Source organism: Mesoplodon densirostris, chromosome 13 (assembly GCF_025265405.1).
Source record: "Mesoplodon densirostris isolate mMesDen1 chromosome 13, mMesDen1 primary haplotype, whole genome shotgun sequence".
In the NCBI taxonomy this organism is placed as follows: Eukaryota; Metazoa; Chordata; class Mammalia; order Artiodactyla; family Ziphiidae; genus Mesoplodon; species Mesoplodon densirostris.
The window spans coordinates 30732368-30752510 of NC_082673.1; the positions used below are offsets into that span (position 1 = coordinate 30732368).

A 20143-nucleotide genomic window follows, 5' to 3' on the forward strand; every position below is an offset into this window, starting at 1 on the left:
GAAATGTCAATAAAAATATTTAAATGTTTCAAGGAGTAAATTTTAAATCATAATTAAATACAGGTATTTTGAAAAAAATAATAATATTGACATTAAAATGCAGTATTAAACATAATTCCAATTGCTGCCTAAAATGTTTACCTAAAATATTTGAAATACTATGATTTTTTGGTGCAAGGAAATTTTATTTAACTCTCTGCCTATACTGTGTTGGCAATTTCTCACTTTGTTCCAATGTGAGTCTAACCCCAGTTACAAAGTACTATTAATATTATCAGGTAATACTTCCTGGCAGTACAGAATTAAGCTCTGAGTCAGAGTAATTTTAGATTATTCTGTTCTGTGCAATTTCTCTAAGTATTTTTGTTTCTTTGTTTGTAAAATACTTTTTGAATACTCTGCTAACAAAATATTTTTAATCATTTTATGGAGTCATATGATATAAACAACAACAATAAAAAAATCTTCCATTCCTTTCTCTTATATCTTAAGAATTAGAGCCATTTTTTGTGATCTTTATTCAGCTAAAAGTTACTTTTTAAGATAATTTCAAATAACATGGGAATTTGAGTTAATGAATATAACGAGTAATTCAAAATGCCAAGTCTATCTTGCTACATAATAGCTACCATTTCCTGAACTTACTACATACCTATGGTGGAATTCATTAACTATTGTAGAATGTAAGTTATTTAACAAATATTTATTGTCTACTATGTTCAGAGCACAGTGCAATTCAGCAGTAAATAGAAGAGTAGATACAGTTCTTTCTTGGAGCCTATGACGAGAAGGATCTGACTCTAAGTTTATCTCTATCGTCTAGAGATAGGAGTTTAAGTATTATCTTATACTGATGTAAACAATGACACACCACTGTGCAGTGGGAATGAGTGAATCATTAAGATGAGAGCTGGGAGAGAATCATCCATCTGTAAAAGACAAATCACTTATTTGGGGTCACAAAAATGGCACAAAATTTATATAACTCACAATAAACATTTCTGAATTTCTACAAATATTGTTCCCTTTCATATATCTAGCCCCATGTGGACCTATGTAACAACAGACAGTTTGGACAGTACTAGAGGTTGGAGATAGTCTTCTGACTTTTACAAATAGCAGCAAAAATCTAGAAGATAGTGTGAATATTTGGTGTTTGATAGGCAAAGACCTGCAAAGACAAGAAAGCCTGGCAAGTTCAAGGAACAGAGGGGAGACAAGTGTGCCTGGAATTGAGTGAGTAAAAGTGATTAGAGTAAGAAAATGGAGGTGATATTAGAGGGGAGAGTGAAAGGGGCTGATCGTGGAGCCTTGTGGGCAACTGAAAGAAATTTGTTTTTTTCCCCCAACTTTATTGTGGTACTATTGACAAATAAAATTTGTATATATTTAAAGTGCACAACTTGATGATTTGATATAAGTATACATTATGAAATGATTACCTACAATCAAACTAATAAGCATATCCATCACCTCACATAGTTATCAATCTGTGTGTGTGTGTGTGTGTGTGTGTGTGTGTTTGTGGTGAGAACACTTGAGATCTACCCTCTTAGCTAATTTCAAGTAAATGATACATTATTAACTATAGTCACCATGTTACTCCATCTTATAACTGAAATACATCTTACAAATGAAAGTTTACCTTTTGACAAGCATTCCCCATTTCTCCACCCCTCAGCCCCTGGTAACAACCATTCTACTCTCTGTTACTATGAGTCTAACTTCTTCACATTCTACATATAAGCGAGATAATGAAATATTTGTCTTTTTGTGTCTGGCTTATTTCCCTAAGCATAATTTTCTCTAGATTCATCCATAGCCTCACAAATGGCAGGATTTCCTTCTTCTTTTAAGGTGAATAATATACCATTGTGTATATATATATATATATATATATATATATATATATATATATATATGAATACGTCACACTTTCTTTATCTATTCATCTTGTTGACATTTAGCTTGTTTCCATACCTTGACTACTGTGAATAATGCTGTAATGAACATGGGAGTGCAGATACATCTTTGAGATAGTGTTCCCCACCCCGTTTGGATATATACCAAGAAGTGGGATTGTTTGATAGGAACCTTAGCAGACATTGAAGGGTTTTAGACAGTGTGGTTATATGATCTGATGCATGATTTTACAGGATCATTCTGCATGCAGAGCTGACAATAGGCTGGAAGGATAGGGAAAGGGAAGAAACAAGAGAATGAATGTGGAGGATATTCCAATATGAAGGTGATATGTGATGGTACCTTTGGCTAGGACTGTAGCAGTTGAAGGGGAGAAAAGTGGGTGCCAACAGGATTTGGCTTTATCCTTAGGTTTTATTTACTAAATAAATGGGACAATGAAGTTGCCCTTATTTTGAATGGAAAATGAGAAGCAGAGGAGTAGGTTCATGAAGGAAGATAAGTAGCTTAAGTTTAAGTATGTTGAATTTGGCATCTGAGTGGAGAGGTCAAGCAGGAACCTTAATATGCAACTCTCAAGTGCTTCCTCACCTCACTTCTCTGAGCCTATAGGTCTGTATGTTTGATATTTAAAAGCTGACCAAAGATATTCAGTGATTTTGACATTTGGGTTTTCTTCTTATTCTGGATCACACTGCTTATTGGTAAGTTACTACCTGGACTCCACAGTTATTTCTATTATCTTATTATTCCTATGCTTAAACCTATATTCTCTTAAACATAAAGGGCCATTATTGTTCTCTGTTTTGTGGGCTTCAATTTAAAGGAACCATTTCTGATTGGTAATTACATGTTGTCCTTTCCCTGACAAAATTTAATCATTTTAAAGGAAAAATCATATTTTCAACTTTTAATTCCCAAAGTTCGATGGCATACATACAGAAAAGGTAAATATACACTTGAAAAATTGAACAAATATTCTGTGTGAGTAATGTGATATAGTTATACAAGTGATGTGAGAAAGGCACAGTTCCAGATTTCAAGGACAATAAAGTTGAAACAGAGGAATATTCAGCAAAGGAAGAAAAATTTAAAAATAAAATAAAAATGAATGAAAGGAGCAAATATTGCTCCATGAGAGATGTGTAGCATAGAATAAGAAACAAATTGACATTAAATACCAAGAGATTATAAGCTACTGAATAGAAGAGTCACAAAGTTCAATTCTGATCAATTAAAAGGAGTTTAGTCACAAATCAACATTATGGAAATATAATTTATCTCTTTGAAAAAGTATCTTTCTTCTCACTCTCTCATATAACATCTCTTCTTTTATGAAACAAAACTATATTGCAAGTGAAATTGGATCATACTTTGTACTTACTAGACTTGGTTAAATGTACTTTCAAGGAAAGTTAACTAGTGTTAATAAATCTGTTTCTATGGAAATAATAATAACTATGATTCTTCAATAGGTGGTTGTAAGTGAAGCTGGTCATATTTAAGAACAAATCATTTTGTGACAAATGAACAGACAAAAATTTGACCAAGTAAAAGGAACCAAATGACTTCTGTTTCTTTTTCCTTTCCTTTTCTTTTCTTTCTTTTTTTTTTTTTTTTTGATAAATGATGAAATGCTTTCTTTACTCAGAGCTGTGAGCTTGGTTTTCTATATTAATTGGGAAGACCCTTTACTGTACTTCCTTGAATGCTCTTCCATACAGCTTTCACCTTTGCCTCTTAACACTATCCTTTCTAGCTCTAGTTTAAGGCACTGACCTTTGCTTTTTCCCTTTGATGTAAAGAACTAGTCAGTAGTCCAATGGAATCATCCTTTTTCTTTTCTTTTTCTTTTTCTTTTTTTTTTTTCTGAGCTCTAAGAACTTTAGGTGTTGTTTATAGTTTTTCTTACTGTCCTCAGCTTTAGGAAGAATATATATATATATATATATATATATATATATATATATATATATATATATACCACTGCATTCTTCCATATGTAACAATATACAGTGTACTGAAATATATCCTCTACAAGGTACACTAATTCTGCTTTCCATTCTCTTTCATACCACAATAACTAAATATTCAATGTTTTTATCTTGTCCAAAGGAACTTTGAGAGTATTCATTTGAACAATCAGATTTTGTTATTGTTGTGAACCCGGTCACAAGAGCAGCTTACACTCTTCAGGGAACACTCTTAAAATTCACCTTCTATAAAGTAAGGGCAGAGCTTCTTTTGTTATTGCTAATTTGTTTCTCTGTTCCTTGGCACTTTGTTTTGATTTTCATTTTCTCTCTTTAGGTTTTTACTTTCCCCAAAGATTATGAAGCTGCATGGAAAGCTTAACTTTCTCATGCATAAATAAATAATAAATAATATATGAAAATTGTGTTTATAATAATATATTATATTAAAATATACATTTATATATAATATATAAAATGTATATATATATATATATATATAATTTATTTATATTCCCATAGAGAAAGTATATCCAGGTGAACTCACTATAAATAAATGAGTGCCTGGGAAGCTCAATGTATATCAAATCCCCTAAGATGATGATTGCTACCCAAAGATTTATGCTGAAACTCCTATTAACAAAAAAGTCTCCCTCTAATTAGAAAACAAAATTACCTGATGATATTACCTTTTATTTATATCTATAATTTCTTATTTTTTTTACTTAAAAATCATACATATAGAATTGAAGTAAATAATACTCATGGAGATCTTGGGCAAGGAATAATGAACTACCAGAATGAAATACTTTCAGTAATGTCCTATCAGTTGATTACTGTTGTATAAACATGGTATAGCTATAGTTTCATTAAATGCATATTACACTGAGATCCATTTTCATTTGCTTGAGCACCACAAAGTCCATACAAACCAATCCCTACTCTGAAGTTTATAATCTAGTGAAGAAGCATATTACAATGAGAAATAGATAATATAGAAATAAAAAGCATGCTAATTGGCTGTAGAGAATAAATATAAAAATCACTAGAAAGAGATTTTGGGTTGAAGAATAGTTAGAGAGGTTGGGACATGTGGAAGATGTTGAGAATGGAAGTTATGGATAAACAGAGGCTGGCAGAGAGGCCTGGGGTAGTAAAACTAATGTGAAATGAGTGCTGATGGTTAAGGGTTGAGGAGATAAAGAGGTTTCCAATTTGCATAAAGAATTAGTAATGAAGAAAAGTAGAAAATTGTTACATTATTAAAAGTGTGATCAAAGAGTGGGTGATCTTAAAATGTACTTGAAGGGATAATCAAAAAGGGAAAAAACTATGAAAACTAATGATGAGCATATTGAAGGAAAATTTAAAAAGTAGGTGTGCACAAGACAGAATGACAGAGAGTAACTTCAGGCAGGAAGATCAGGTATGGGGAAAATGATGTTAATTTAGAGGTGAAGGTAGTCTAGACCATGTAGGTATAGAGAGAGAAGTTAAAAGGCCAGCGGTCATTAACAGAGAAAAACAAGATTTGGGGGGCTCAATCAATGTGGATGCTCTCCCACATCCTTCCATGGCAGGTGTAGAACCTCTGTGTGAAGCACTCTCACCCGCACGTCCACTCTGAAAACTTAGAATGTAAGCTCCAAGAAACTAAGGTCTAGCCTGTAGTTTGTGTGTGTGTGTGTGTGTGTGTGTGTGTGTTAACTGCTACACTGCCAGTGCCTAAAACAGAGACTCACAACATGAGTTTAATAAATATTTCTTGAATATTTACTATTTTAAAATATATCTTAAAGTCCACCTTTCTTTTGAAGCTTTCCCTAACTCTTTCAGTTAGTAAAACTTAAGTTGGAAAACAGATTTTTGGAGTCAAGTAGACCTGTATTCAACTATTGACTACTTAACTTTTCTGATTTTCAATTTTCTCATTTGTAAAACAGAGAATACTATTCATATTGCAGTGTTATTTTAAGGTTTAGAGATTATCAGTGTAAAGTGCCTAGCTTACGTTCAAGTACATATTAGTTACCCAATACACGTACCTATTAACCAGGAGCAGGTGTCACTCAATCATGCTCTTTTCCCTTTGATCAAATCTTGTATATTTCTGATTTATAACATTTATCACTTTGCACTAGAGTTAATATGTCTATCTTCTCTCCCACAGTACATCAACTTTCTAGTATGTCAAATACCAATCTATTTAATGTGCCTAAGAAGTGTCTCTCTCAAAATTCAGCATAAGCCTTTTCTCAGTCAAGTTGTTTTGACCTACTCAACCGGACTTCAGTTCTTTCTCTTCATATTGTTTCCTCCTGTATCTTAAAAGTACTTAGGTTTATGTTTGTCTTCACTCCTGGAGTATGAGCTCCATAAAGGCTGGGGTGTTACTTCCTATTCATACATCCTGGGGACTTGGTAAACTACCCTGGGCATACATACTCATTATATGAAGGAGGAGATGAGTACAAAAATTATAAAGAAGATATCTTCTACAGAACTTATTCTCAGAAAGAGAGGAGGGGCTAGTGAAACAAAGAAATTAAATGCAGACAGAGTTTAGGAACTCTGTCCTGCAGAGAGTTTCGATTAAGGAATCCAAGGTACCATGAGAATTTAGAGAAGTAGGCCATACTCATGTTTCTTTATACACTTGCTTTGACATTGAAAATAGTGGCCACTGCATTTTATTTGAGAATTGGTTTGTGTGCTTTTTACTCATCCCTGATTCCAAGAACCAGCCATCACAGGATCTCATTTTGTCAATCAGAGCACTCACTAATCTCCCACAATGTGCAGAGCAAAAAGTTGATAAAAATGATCATTAGACATGAAGATACTGGTCTCTTCTGAGATTGGCAATCTAATTAGACAGATAAGAAGAATGAAATGAATGTACCCAAAGTCAATTTCATATCTTATTCTCAGATAAAGTTGACACCACTTTGGTGATATCAGCATATCAAGGTATAAAGCTTGGATGTGGAAATTCAGCCAAAACAGTGAAAAACAAATCTTTCAGTTGTCATTTGATGTCTTGTAGAATAAACAAATTAATGCATTTTGTGTTCATTTCAACTAGTTGCTGTGGGCTTAGCCACAATGAGTATGAGTATATGTGTATATCTATATCTATGTATATAGATATAGATATACACATATATAGAGTAAGCTTTTTTTTCTTTACTCCTTGAATCTAAACGTATTAATCTACTTAAATTAAAGGGGAGATATCTGGGGCTTCCCTGGTGGCGCAGTGGTTCAGAGTCTGCCTGCCAATGCAGGGGATACGGGTTCGTGCCTTGGTCTGGGAAGGATCCCACATGCCATGGAGCGGCTGGGCCCGTGAGCCATGGCCACTGGGCCTGCGCATCTGGAGCCTGTGCGCTGCAATGGGAGAGGCCACAAAAGTGAGAGGTCCACGTACCAAAAAAAATAAATAAATAAATAAAGGGGGAGATATCTAACAAAGCATTGCAGGGCATTTATAAAATTCAAAAATCTATTCATGTGTTTGAAGAAAATCATTGACTTTTTTCCAGGAAAATATGATGCTCTTGTGCATATTATATTACATCCAAATCTTAATTTCCAATATAGGGAATAAAGTACTTTGCCTATTAAAAATTATATAATATCTATATTTTTAAAGTATGGCCTCTGGTAGATAGGATAAGTAGGGCAATATTTCAATATTTATTGATCCATGTCTACTGAAAAAGAGAGCACATTATTTTATTTTTAACTGGATGGTATTGGTAAAAATGTAGCTATTTTAGTGCCCTAATACCAACATAAATCTTACAGTTTTCATTAATCTTTAAGCCTGGTTTACAAACATTGAGGGGAAAATATTTTTCAGTATTACATTACATTCACTTTTTAGTATTATGTAATTTATATTGATACACTGTTTTTTAGTGTTATTGTTGCAGAACACAACATCACTGAAAAGCACATTTAGCAAAGTGTAAAATTAGTTTTAGCTTGTAACCTTTTAAAAAACAATGTAAATTAGATAGCTATAAATGCATGCCTAAATAAAACAACAACATATATATGTAAAATCAAAGTGATGGTCTCATAGAGGAGATTTAACGTAAATGGCTACCAGTAGACCCTGAACAAAATGATCAATACTCCTCTTAAAAAACAATGCTTTAGCTGTCTAGTGAGATTATAAGGATCTCATAAAGATGTGCAAACCAAAGATAGAGTAGCTGCAGTACTCCTGGAAGTGGCTAAGCTCCCAAGCAAATCATCCCTATTAGCTCCTATTCATGATTTAAATTATGCTTTTTTATCTGTTCATAACATGCAGCACTTTTTAGCCTCACATTTCTAGGCATTTTAGCTTTTGCTGACATAAATGCATTCCCCAAATAGAATGTTACAACAATTTTCTGCTAGACATTTAAGCCCATTTGTGCATTTTATTTTAAGATACTTTTTTTTGAAACTTCTAACTGTGAGAGGTCTGGGAAGGTGGTGTTAGAATGAATGAGAACTTGTTTTCTAAAGCGACACTGTAGACACTTGATCTACCATTAAAAAAAAAAACAACACAGCTTCCTACCTTGAAAACAAACATCTCACGGCGAAGAATAGCTAGAGTGTTAAAGTTCCCATCACAGATGTTGGGTTTGGCTCCAGGATAGGAAGGTCTGCCAGTGGGAGGCCGGGGAGGTTTGGGCCGGTCATTCTTCCTTGGGTCAGCTGGAGGATTAGAGCGGTGTGGGGGCACTGTCGGTAGAGGTCTTGTTGGTGGAGGAATCTTGTCAGGTGGACCTTTTGAAAATATGAGGACAGCACTTGGCTCACTTAAAACTGGAATAGTGCTGGAAAATATGCTACAGAGGACAATCACTCATCAGTGGAGGGTTCAGATTAAGCAAACTAAGAGGTCTTTAAGATTGTTTACTACCTGAAAAAACAAACTATCTTACCCAACAAACCATTGCCAAGTCTATTGGAAACTGTCTTTATTGTGCTGAATTCTGGATCCAAGTAACTAGGCCTTCTTTGTTAATTTTTAATGATTTTTATAATAGCTTCACCACAGCCCTTATTAGAAAGTCTGCTTTCAAATCTTTTTTTGGAAGTAGGTGGTGTATTAATCATAAATAAATTAAAATGAATACTGGAACCATGCATGCAAGCTCCACCAAAGTTAATCCTAGATTTTGATAGACAATTCTATGCAAATATTTCTAATATTGTTAATAGTTCATTAACAAATCAAAGTTTATTCTATCCTTATGTATCTAACTATATTTTATCAACTTTTCCTGACTTTCATTATTTTCTTCTAATGAAATGTTTTGACAAATTGCTAGAAGAGTGTTTCATTTGAATACTGAATCTAAAACACCTATTGATTAAAACACCACTAGTAAAATATTAATGTAAAGAAGTATTTCTAAAAGGAGGTTTCTAAATCAAGCCAAAGTTTATAGATGTAATTTGGTACAGATGTAAAGCATCATTCCTCAAGGGATTTATGTTTTTTAAAAAGAAATACAGGGCTGTTCACACTTATTATTTAGATATGGAAAGAATACTCTTTTGCAGACCTTCAGTCTAGACTACTAATTCATGAGGTCATGAGAAAGAGCCTCCTTTCAGTTAACTACTTTGGCAGAATTTCTGATGACACACACATAGGCATTGGCTAGCTCATTCAACATATGAGCTATTTAGTTTTGACTCCCAGATATTTCTCTTTTCTCAGTATCCCCCCAAATAAAGAGCAGCACAAAAGTTGACCTTTTTTCCAAAACTTATTTTAACCTTGAGAAAATGGTCACCACTGAGACACTGAACTTGAAAAATTCATGAATGCAAAACAGATTACTGAACTTAAACTATGATATTTAAAAATGCAAATGACATCTTCTGAGTACTGAATATTACAGACAGCACACACTTGTTTTTGTATTGTAAAATGAAAGCTTCACTTCATTAACTTAGTAAAGCATATTCTCTATATGTAAATAATAAATGTCAAGTTCTTAACAATTTTGTGTGAAATAAATGTCTTTATAAAAGTCAATGGTCCTATTGAGGGAGTTAGGATTATAGTAAATATGTGTAATAATGTTTCTTCCTTTTGTCTTACCTTGCATTCATTTACTGAACCCCATAAATTAAAATTGTTTTACTCTACTAGAAATTTATTGTGAATTATGTGTTACTAAACTTAGCCATTTGTTATCTTTTACCTCTTAGTCAATAATTACATGTTTTTGAGTTCATTTTGTTACACCCATCACACAAGAGAATTTTCAGCATTTTCCAAAGTGATTTGTCTAGCATCTATCTACCATCAAATATCATAAACTGAGAATCAATCTGTCAGCTTTTACCAAAGTCTCAGTATGTTATGACTTCTATGACTCATTGTTTTTATTGGTTATATTCATTTATTACATTTTTATCAGAATTTTAAATACTAAATCTTATCTGACCTTTACTATAATTTCAGGTTTCAATTAAACTCAGTAAGAAAAGTTTATCAGTGCCTAGACTTTCCCATTATCTGCATATTAAGATATCTGGGATTGTTGCCAACCAAATTTGATTGATAGAAGACTTTTGTCAATAGACCAGATATTTTTTTTTTCAGTATTTATCTCTCTAATATACTTAGAGCATCTATCTCAACAAAGAAAACAGAGCAGAAATTCTGCACTTCACTATAGGGTTAACCAAATAGAATCAGTGGTAACCTACCATATATTTTCTGGATGCCCTGCAAATCATCATTAGGTAGTTTGAAGTTGTCAGTTTCCATGTACTGGTAAAATGGAGCCATGATGGCAGTAGGGTCATTGGAATGCTCCAGTCCCAGAGCATGTCCCAGTTCATGAACCGCTACAAGAAATAAGTCATTTCCTGTGCAAATGAGAAGAAAAGACACTATTATAACTAATATCCAAGTATATAATTGACAAGGACAATCGGTGTTATCAAAATTTTACCCAAGGAAAATAAGGGGAACTTTTTATTTCAACTATCTGTGTGATTTTATCATTGGATTACCTATGAGCAAAATCCAATATGTGATTTTAAAAAGGGGGGTTGGTGGTGGGGAGGTGATGATAGTGAAGTTACAGAAATTTAGAAACTGAAAGAAAAGATAAAGAATAAAAGTTGAAGAAAGAACATTAGCATCAGAAATTGCTACTACTGCTGTTGAAATATTCTTCCAATTAGAAAACATGTAATATACTATATCTCACTTATGTAACCTTCATAGTGAACATAATTCTAACAATTCAGCAAAAAATATAGGGTAGTTACAATCACTACTTTTACACAGATGAGTAAATTATGGCATAGAAGTGACAAATCTTGTCAAGAATAGCAAATCTTTGTATTTACAGAGCTGTGACAAGAACTTAGGTTATTATAAGTCCTAGACTAAGGCTTCTCTTTCTTAGTGGCCTAAAATAATGTAAAATAAAAGTCATAGGCTAGCAGTCATAAAAATTAGGAATCTAGTCTTAGCTCTGTAAATACAAATTCTAATCAATTCATACATAATCTGAGCAAAACATATTTATCTTAGAGGGTCTGTTTCTCACTGAAAAAAAAAATCTCTTCCACTAGTAGTAAACGTGCACAGTGAATCAATTTAGTGCAAACTCTCAGAGATACTTTGTCTGACTTTTTTCAGTCAAAACCCCTGCTAATGGCCTCTACATGTTGTCCACTCCTGGATCATCATAACTCAGCACCTGAGGAAAAGAACCAGTCCTCCATGGATATTTGTAAATTCCAAAAATTTAGTCGAACCATATGAGCATCAGTGAGTTGGGGTTGTTATTCTTCTGTGGTGACAGATACAAACAGAAGAAAGGGCCTAAAATTAAAACTCATGATCCCAAGATATAAAATATAAGAGATTATTATTACCTTAAGAATGCATTTAAAGAGATTAAAGAACATGACTTAAGGACAAAACAGGGAGTGAAATTATAGGGTGCATATAGGGAAAGATGTATAGTGGGAGAAAGGACAACTTCTGGTAACTGTCTTTGCTTAAATTTTTGTTATTTTTCTACTGCCTACAAGATATTTCCACATTTTGCATTGTTGGGAAATGCAGAACAAGTTTGTTTTTAGAGGAGGAATTATAATGATTGGAGGAAGTAAGGACAGAGAGTGGAATTTCACAGCGTCAGACAGTGGAGAATAAAAAGGCACAGGAGGACTTCCCTGCTGGCGCAGTGGTTGGGAGTCCCCCTGCCGATGCAGGGGATGCGAGTTTGTGCCCCGGTCCAGGAAGATCCCACGTGCCACAGAGTGGCTGGGCCCGTGAGCCATGGCTGCTGGGCCTGCGTGTCCCGAGCCTGTGCTCCTCAACGGGAGAGGCCACGAAGGTGCGAGGCCCGTGTGCCGCAAAAAAAAAAAAAAAAAAGGCACAGGAGTTCAGAGATACTGGAGAACAGGATTTTTTTTTTAAGATGCCACTTTGAGTTAAAAAAAAAAACAAACATGCTATCAGGGATCATCTAGTGAGCATGTGCTAGTCACAGACATAGATAAAGAACAGAAGGAAGGAGGGAGTCATTTAATAAGAGATGCAGGAACTGTGAGAGTGTTTGTGAGTATGTAAAATAGGGAAAAGACTTCAGGTTGTGTCTTATAGGATACTCACAGGTGAGAGGAAGGTAGGGAGAAGATGAGTCACAGACATTTTTATATGTCAGACATCTAACACCAACTCTGGAATGAACACCTCTGTGATTTCATATAAGAGACATCTTTGTTAAGATACAACTTTGATATAGATGAGCCACTGCAACTGCAAATAAGGTGCAAAGTGGTAGGACACATGTATGCTCACCTTCTGGGCATACCCACACCCAGAAAATACATGTAAACTTTGGCTGGAATAGTCTATCAGTGGGATGAAAGTGAAATACATTTTTTATCAAAAACAGACCTAATGACAAAACAACGATCCATCAAGCAGCCAAAGAACCAACGAAAAACAAGGCAGTGGAGCCAACAGCAGAAGACTCAAGGGTTGGCATTCAAGTTTCCCAGGAAGCTATGGTGACACCTAAGCTCAGCAAGACCATAGCGCTGGTTTGTAAAATACCTCTAGACACTCCTGGCCTTCTTTTATCAAAACAGATACAATTTCTTTGTCAGAAAGTCCCAATGTGGCCTTACAGGGATTATGGCTTGTCTTTATTCTTCAAAAGGAAAAGAGTCCAATCTTCATAACTTCCTCCTGTGTATCACGTCCCCTTCCCTAGGAAAAAAGTATCCTGAACTTTGTTCATAAACATGTAGGAACTCATTCTCTCACTCTTGGTCAGATAAATATCGCTGTTAATTATCCATCAACATTTTGGACTGTGTCGAATTAACAAGCATTTCAAATCTCTTACAGGAAAATAGTGCTTTAGTCACTTTTTTTTTTTTTTTTTTTTTTTTTTTGGCTAGTAAGAGAAATGAAAAAAAAAAAGTAGGGCTTCCCTGGTGGCGCAGTGGTTGAGAGTCCGCCTGCCGATGCAGGGGACACAGGTTCGTGCCCCGGTCTGGGAGGATCCCGCATGCCGCGGAGCGGCTGGGCCCGTGAGCCATGGCCATTGGGCCTGCGTGTCCGGATCCTGTGCTCCGCAACGGGAGAGGTCACAACAGTGAGAGGCCCGTGTACCACAAAAAAAAAAAAAAAAAAAAAAGTAAATCAAAATGATAACAGCAAAAGTCATTACATTTCATGTTCACTTCAGATCAGTCAAGTTTTTCTAAGCATGTTTTCCAAGGGTGGAGTGATTCCTCATCTAAGGAATAAAGTAAGGCTTTAGAAGAAAATTAATAGGCTCAGGACATGAACCTATGACCTACTGAGTTTGCCATAACACTTTTAATCAGAAATACTGGCCAAAAGTTCCAAGTAATTACCATTCTTCAGATGATTGGCAATAATATAATTAAACCATACTTGCAGCTTAACAATAGTTTAAAAGGATAAGTTGTTAAATGAAGTATCACCCTGTGATTTGAATGCCACTTGGAACAAAAGTTGTTGGCACATGATAAGTTTTAGACAATTAAAATCCACCAGATCTCTTTCCTAATGGTGAAAATAATAACTGCTCCTGTAACTTATCATTAATTCACATGATTCAAGATTCTCAATTGTAATATGCCTTGATCTTATCATCATGCAGGCAGTAAAGGAGAAATCAGCTTCCTGGTTCTTAATACAGAAATAGTACTTGCTTCTTTTGCAAGATTCTGAGTTTTGAATTTGTCACTTTCAATTGAATCTCTAATCTTCTTTCGTTTGTATACTCCAATATACTTTCAGGATACTGAACTGTATATTATGAAATATAATGCATTATTTATAATTTCCTTGTCATAATTATGTCTTTATATTTTATTCTAAGCTCGTTCACCCCTCCATGCATTTTCATATGCTGTTCCCTCTGCTGACAACATACACTGAATATCAAAAATGACTATACAATATTTCATATGTAAAAATTGTTATACATAATTCTGACATCTATAATCCTATAAACCTATTCAAACACTAGCACTATTGAATCTATCTCTGGTTTCTCCCTTACTTTTGGCTGTCCCAGTCCCTCCAGAGACAATCACTTACCTGAGTTTGAACTTCTCAATTCCTTACTTATATTTAATCAAATATGTGTGTTTAAATAAATTATATCTTTATAAATATAGTATCATTCTGTATGTTATCTTCTGAAACTTGCTGAAACTCTGCATTTGTTTTTCTAATGTTTATCTTCTTGTTTACCTCTTTGTCAGTCTTACAAAATCTTATTAACCTTTTAAAACAAAACTCAGAAACACCTCCTCTGTGAATCCTTCTTCAACTCCCCAGGTAAATTTAGTTCCTCTGTCTCTGTGTATCCTTGGCTTTTTGTACATAACTTGATTGTAACACATATCGTAATTGCCCTGACAGCTTCTGATTCATAGAAACTCTTAATTTTTACTTGTAGGTTAAATGATTGAGAACAAATTTGAGAACATTCATAATTTTAAATACTTAAATATATAAATTTAAAATACTTAAATCCATGTCTAGAAATAAAATTCAGAAATCATCATAAAATCTTTGATTAGTGATAGTTACCTCATTGAATTCTAAATAGGATGGGCCTAAATAGGATAGGCCTCTTAAACCTCTGTCCTCTCACACTATCCACACATTGGTTTGGGTAGTTGAGAAGTTAAAGAAATATATGTGAGTCAGCCTCCAAGATGGCTCAAGTAATTCCCACCTCCTGGTATTTCATTGTTTCTGCTTGCTAGAGCAGAATACTGCAGAAGTGAAGGTACCTGATTTCCAAAGTTAGGTCATAATATACATCATGACTTCCTTCTTGGTTATTTCTCTCTCTCTCTCATTACTCACTCTGGAGAATCCAGCTCCCATGTTGTATAAATAGCTCTATATAGAGGGGAGAGACACATGTGGAAAAGTGAGGCCTCCTGCCAACAGCTGTATGAGTGAGCTTAGAAGTAGATTCTCCAGCCCTTTCAAATAATTGCAGCCTCAGCCAATAATTTCACTGCACATTCATGATGTACCTTGAGTCAAAACCACCCAGCTAAGCTGCTCCTGGATTCTTGACCCTCAGAACTGTATGAGTTAATAAATGTTTGTTGTTTTAAGTTGCTAAGTTTTTGGGTGATTTTTTTATGCAGCAACAGATAAGTAATATGGGACATTTTAGCACTCTAATTCCTCACCATTTGGTTAGGATTAGGAATAGGAAAGAAAAGCTGAAAGAAGAAAAGAACTGAGTAGAAAAAGAAGCTACTCTGAAGCATCTGAGTATTGGTAAAATAATCCTGAGATAAAAAATTGTATTAAATATTGTCCAGTCCAATTATCTCTACATAAACTGAAAGGTTTGGCAAAAATTTTAAGTCTGAGAGAAAGTCTGTGACTAAAAACTTCCAAAGATAAAAATATTAGCTATTTTCCTGTCTCATATATCCTTTCAAATGTTTAAAACCTTATACCTTGGTTGCACCTTTATTTCTATTCTCTTTGCACTTCATTGAAGAAAGGGTCTCTTTCTTGGTGAACAGTAAAGCCTGTGGTCCCTGCTGGAGAGCCAGAAAAGTCTTGTAGACATGTGAAAAAAGAACAAGAATAAAATACTATGTATTGAACATTTATTATGAACCAGAATTATGTCACTGAATTTTTCATTGAAACTTCATGACCCATACTTTCTCACTCCCTTTCACTTGCTCAGTCAGGCTCTCCATGCAAAGGAGAGTTGGGCTCTAAACCACATCCTGGTTGCCCAGCTCCACACGAGTTAGATCACTGCTGTGTTCTGCAAGATAGAAGGGGATAGAAGCTGATCTTGGGTAAGAATTTCTTAAGTCTCTTATTTCCACTTCTACCCTTTCATCAAGCCTCCAGTTCCTCAAGGGTCTAGTGCCCTTCTCTTGCCTTCTTCCTGCCCACTCTTCCTATCTTCAACACATCACCTGATCCCCAAGGGCCTCAAGCTTCAGAATGATTCCTTGGCTCCTCCTCTAGATGCTTCTTCTCAATTGAGTCATAGCTTAACCATGAAAAAAGCTTATTATTACAATAATTTATTAGTTGCTTACCATGTATGAGCTAACATAATGCAATAAAGTTACAATTTTGAATAGCATTTACATGTGTGTCAGATAAATTTTATTGAGTTTTGTTCAATGACAAATCTAATTTTCTTTCACATACGCTCAAACTTTTAAAGGATTTTGTTGTATATAATACTGTTAATGATGTCCCAAGACTAGAATTAAAGGAAACAAAAAAGTTCTTATAAAGTGTTATAAAAGCAACACGAAGAATATTAGTTAATATTCACATGTACTATGTCTTACCATATTAGTTAAATTTTGTTATTATCACCATTTTACAGATCAGGAAATGAAGACTTTCATAGGTTGTGTGATTTGGCCAAAGTTACCTAGTAACAGGCGGAACTGATTTAAGCCCTGTTATAGTCTAGGCCCACAACCAAAAAAATGTCCGCTGAGGAAGTGGATTTCTCTACTTTGTCCTCAGCCCTAAACATCTGCTCAAGGCTTCAGAGCTTGCATCCAGGAGACAAGGGCCACCCTATCAAGCCACCTGTTTGAAGCTCACAGCTGCTGCACAGTTGCTGCATAAGAGCTCTTTCTAAAAATCTGTAACAATAGTTTCTATTTTTTTCTCCACTAAATAAATGCTGAACTTAATATTTTAAAACAGACTTCCTCAGTACAATTCTGGCTGCTCAAAAAGTTTTAATCATTTTCATTGCTTCTAATTTTCAAGTCCTAAAGCCTTGTAACAAAGAAAATATTTTCAAAAAAAAAAAAAAGGAAATAGTACTGCTACAATTAGGATAAAGGTTCAGCACAAGGACTTCCATTTTCAAATTATATTTCAAAACATTTCTTCAGCAATTGAGGAGGGTTTCTGGGATTGTTTGCCTGTTTGGATGCAGTTAGGTTTTGAGCATGCCACTAGTCTACAATAATAAGGCATAATTAAACACCAGGCCATTAAAATATAAGGAAAACAAATAGCTATCTAATAGGTCCTCCAAAAATCAGTAAAGGTATTTTCAAAGATATGCTACCACTAAACATTTATAGCTTTAAATTTAGTAAGGACTTTAGAGTAAATCAATATAATTAAAATAACCAGTCTATTTTAGCCAGGTAAATTGGAACCCTAGGAAAATAGGAGATAATCAAGTCCATGGTAAATGTTTTATTAATTTAGGCTATAGTTTGGATATGAAGTCTGTTTTGTTTTTTTTGTTTGTTTTTTTAGTAAATTAGGCATGTCTTCACGACATTCAAAATAGTCCTTCTAAAAAAATAAATCAAGATTGGATGTGGGTAACAGCACCATGATATTAAAGAGTTTTTTCCCTCCCTTGTTGAGCCTAATTAGGAGTCTAAGAACATTCTCATTTATGTCCCATGTCATTTATTCATGTGTGGTTTATATGTGCTATACTTTCCCCCTGGACAGCTCAATTTAATGGTCAAGATGATTCTGGAGGTTTACATTCCTCTCTCTGTAGCCAGTGCAAAAGAGGTCAATTTTAGTGGCTACCTAAACAAAAGTAATTGTATAGTACATGCAAATCCACTTTTCAGCAACTGATTTTAATTATATGTCTTTTTACTGTATGTGAACTGTAAGTACTATTTATTCAGTCATAATTCTAAGTATGGCTAGTATAACAAACCTGGCATTAAGTGCTACAATTTTCCAGATCAACAGCAACTATGTGACATATATTTTTGAATAATTACTAATCATCCACTATGTGCAAGGAACTATTTATAGACTCATTGATAAACAATTTATCCCAACATGCAATTGATTTGTCTACTGTGCACCAGACAATATGAAGTACCAGGGTCTTAAAAGATAAATCTCCCAAGTCCATTTTTCTTAATTAAGGAATTGCGAGTTTAGCTCAATGATTCCGAGCTTTTGGGGGCTCACAAGCTCCTCAGAGAATCTGAGAAACTATGGAATTTCTCTCAAGAAAAATGAAGGCATTAGTACAATATTGCTTGTGATTTTGAAGTTAGTTTTACTCCACTTAAGTCCTTTAAGACAGATCAGATTTAAAACCCTTACTCAGCTATTGTCTGTAAAAGATTAGTCAATTATAAATCTCTCTGTGATTCAGTTTCTTTATTTGTAAAGTAGGTCTAAAATAACCTACTTATAGGGCCGTTGGTGGATTCAATAATGTAGTGTATATAAAATATTTTGTGAAGTACCTAAACATAGGTTACTGCTTAAAGACTGGTAGTTAACAGCTCCTACTATGTTACTACTACTATTATTACTCCTATTCTGACTACTGCTATTACTACTACTGCTGCTGTTGCTGCTGCTGCTGCTGCTATTATTATTATTATTATTACTCCTATTCCTATTATTAGTAGACTTTACAAAGTTTTGAGTTAAAAGTTCCCCATTTTACATGACAAGAAATTGAAACTTCAGTACATTGGATGACCCAGGATCAGAAATCTGTTAAGTATCAGAACTAGAATTTAAATATCAGTTTTGACTTTACCAAAACTAGTGCACTAACTGGTTAAACATGGGCTTGATACAAAAATATATGAGTGACAATGTTGGAAATTATGCTAAGATCAAGTTTTGAAGAGTTCTGAATGCTAGGTTTAAGAGTTAGATCATTATGTAGGAGGCAACAAATACCATGAAAAATTAATATAAAAATGATATTGCTGTAGGGTAAGTTGGCATCAGTGTGCAGGTATGATTGCAGTGGGAAATGACTGAAGGCAAAGGCAGCAGTTAGAAGACTGCTCTAATAGCCAGAATTATTAGGTGATGAGGACCTAAACTAAGGCAGTGATGAAGGGAACAGAAAACTAGAAAGGAAAATAATTGAGTGATAGAACGATTGAAATAATTTCTTGAGTTATGCTATTTCCCATCAAGTTAAAGTTGATCATAATCCCTTAAACACCAAAATCCACATAAAAAATTGCTTCATATTTTACTATCATTACTTCTAAAGATAGAAAAATTGAACCTAGATTTTTATTTTAATTTTCAAAGTATACCATTTAGTATACTAAATGGTTATTATCTTAAAAGTTATCAATTTAAGATCCTTTTATAAATATTTCGCATTATTTTCACATAGCATCTAAAATTGACTCTATGCTGCAATTTTTGAGCTCAACTGGATAATGAATAATTAGCAAGAAATGGTAAAACAAAATTATAAAATGTTTCATTCACTTGCTTGTACCAGCATATCTAGATTGTGATTCCTACATGTGTTTGACTATATCCGTTTCTTCACTGACATAAGCTTATCCTACAGCAGAAGTGCTTGAAAGGTTTACTGTAACAGCATTGATATGCTACTTCTAATAAACAGGGCTGGGTCACAACAAGGAGATAGGTTGGGTCTTTTTGAGTAAAAGCATTGGGCTTACTATGATGCAAAGATGCAGAATTAGAACAAGCAAGCCTTCTGTAAATAGCATACACAGCTGCAAGCTCAAGGTCAGTCTGTGCATGCAGCTTGCCTCTGTTCCTATCAGCCTATCTATCAAAACTTTCATAATGCTGGAATCCAATTCATACTTTCATATGAGAAGATTAATTTGCAAAATAATTAATACTTTTTGTTCATAAAATTCCTGCTTTTTTAGCCTACATGTTTGGACACCAG

At 34.3% G+C, this 20143-nt stretch overlaps 1 protein-coding gene across 1 annotated transcript in view; it reads right to left on the reverse strand.

Annotated features, from left to right (window-relative positions):
* MMP16 (matrix metallopeptidase 16) overlaps window positions 1–20143 on the reverse strand; it is a 349628-nt gene that overhangs the window by 115613 nt on the left and 213872 nt on the right. The window contains exons 5-6 of the mRNA XM_060115643.1: window positions 10632–10793; window positions 8476–8687 (exon numbers count right to left, since the gene is read on the reverse strand). Coding sequence (XP_059971626.1) covers window positions 8476–8687; window positions 10632–10793 — 374 coding nt within the window. The remainder of the gene's footprint in view (window positions 1–8475; window positions 8688–10631; window positions 10794–20143) is intronic.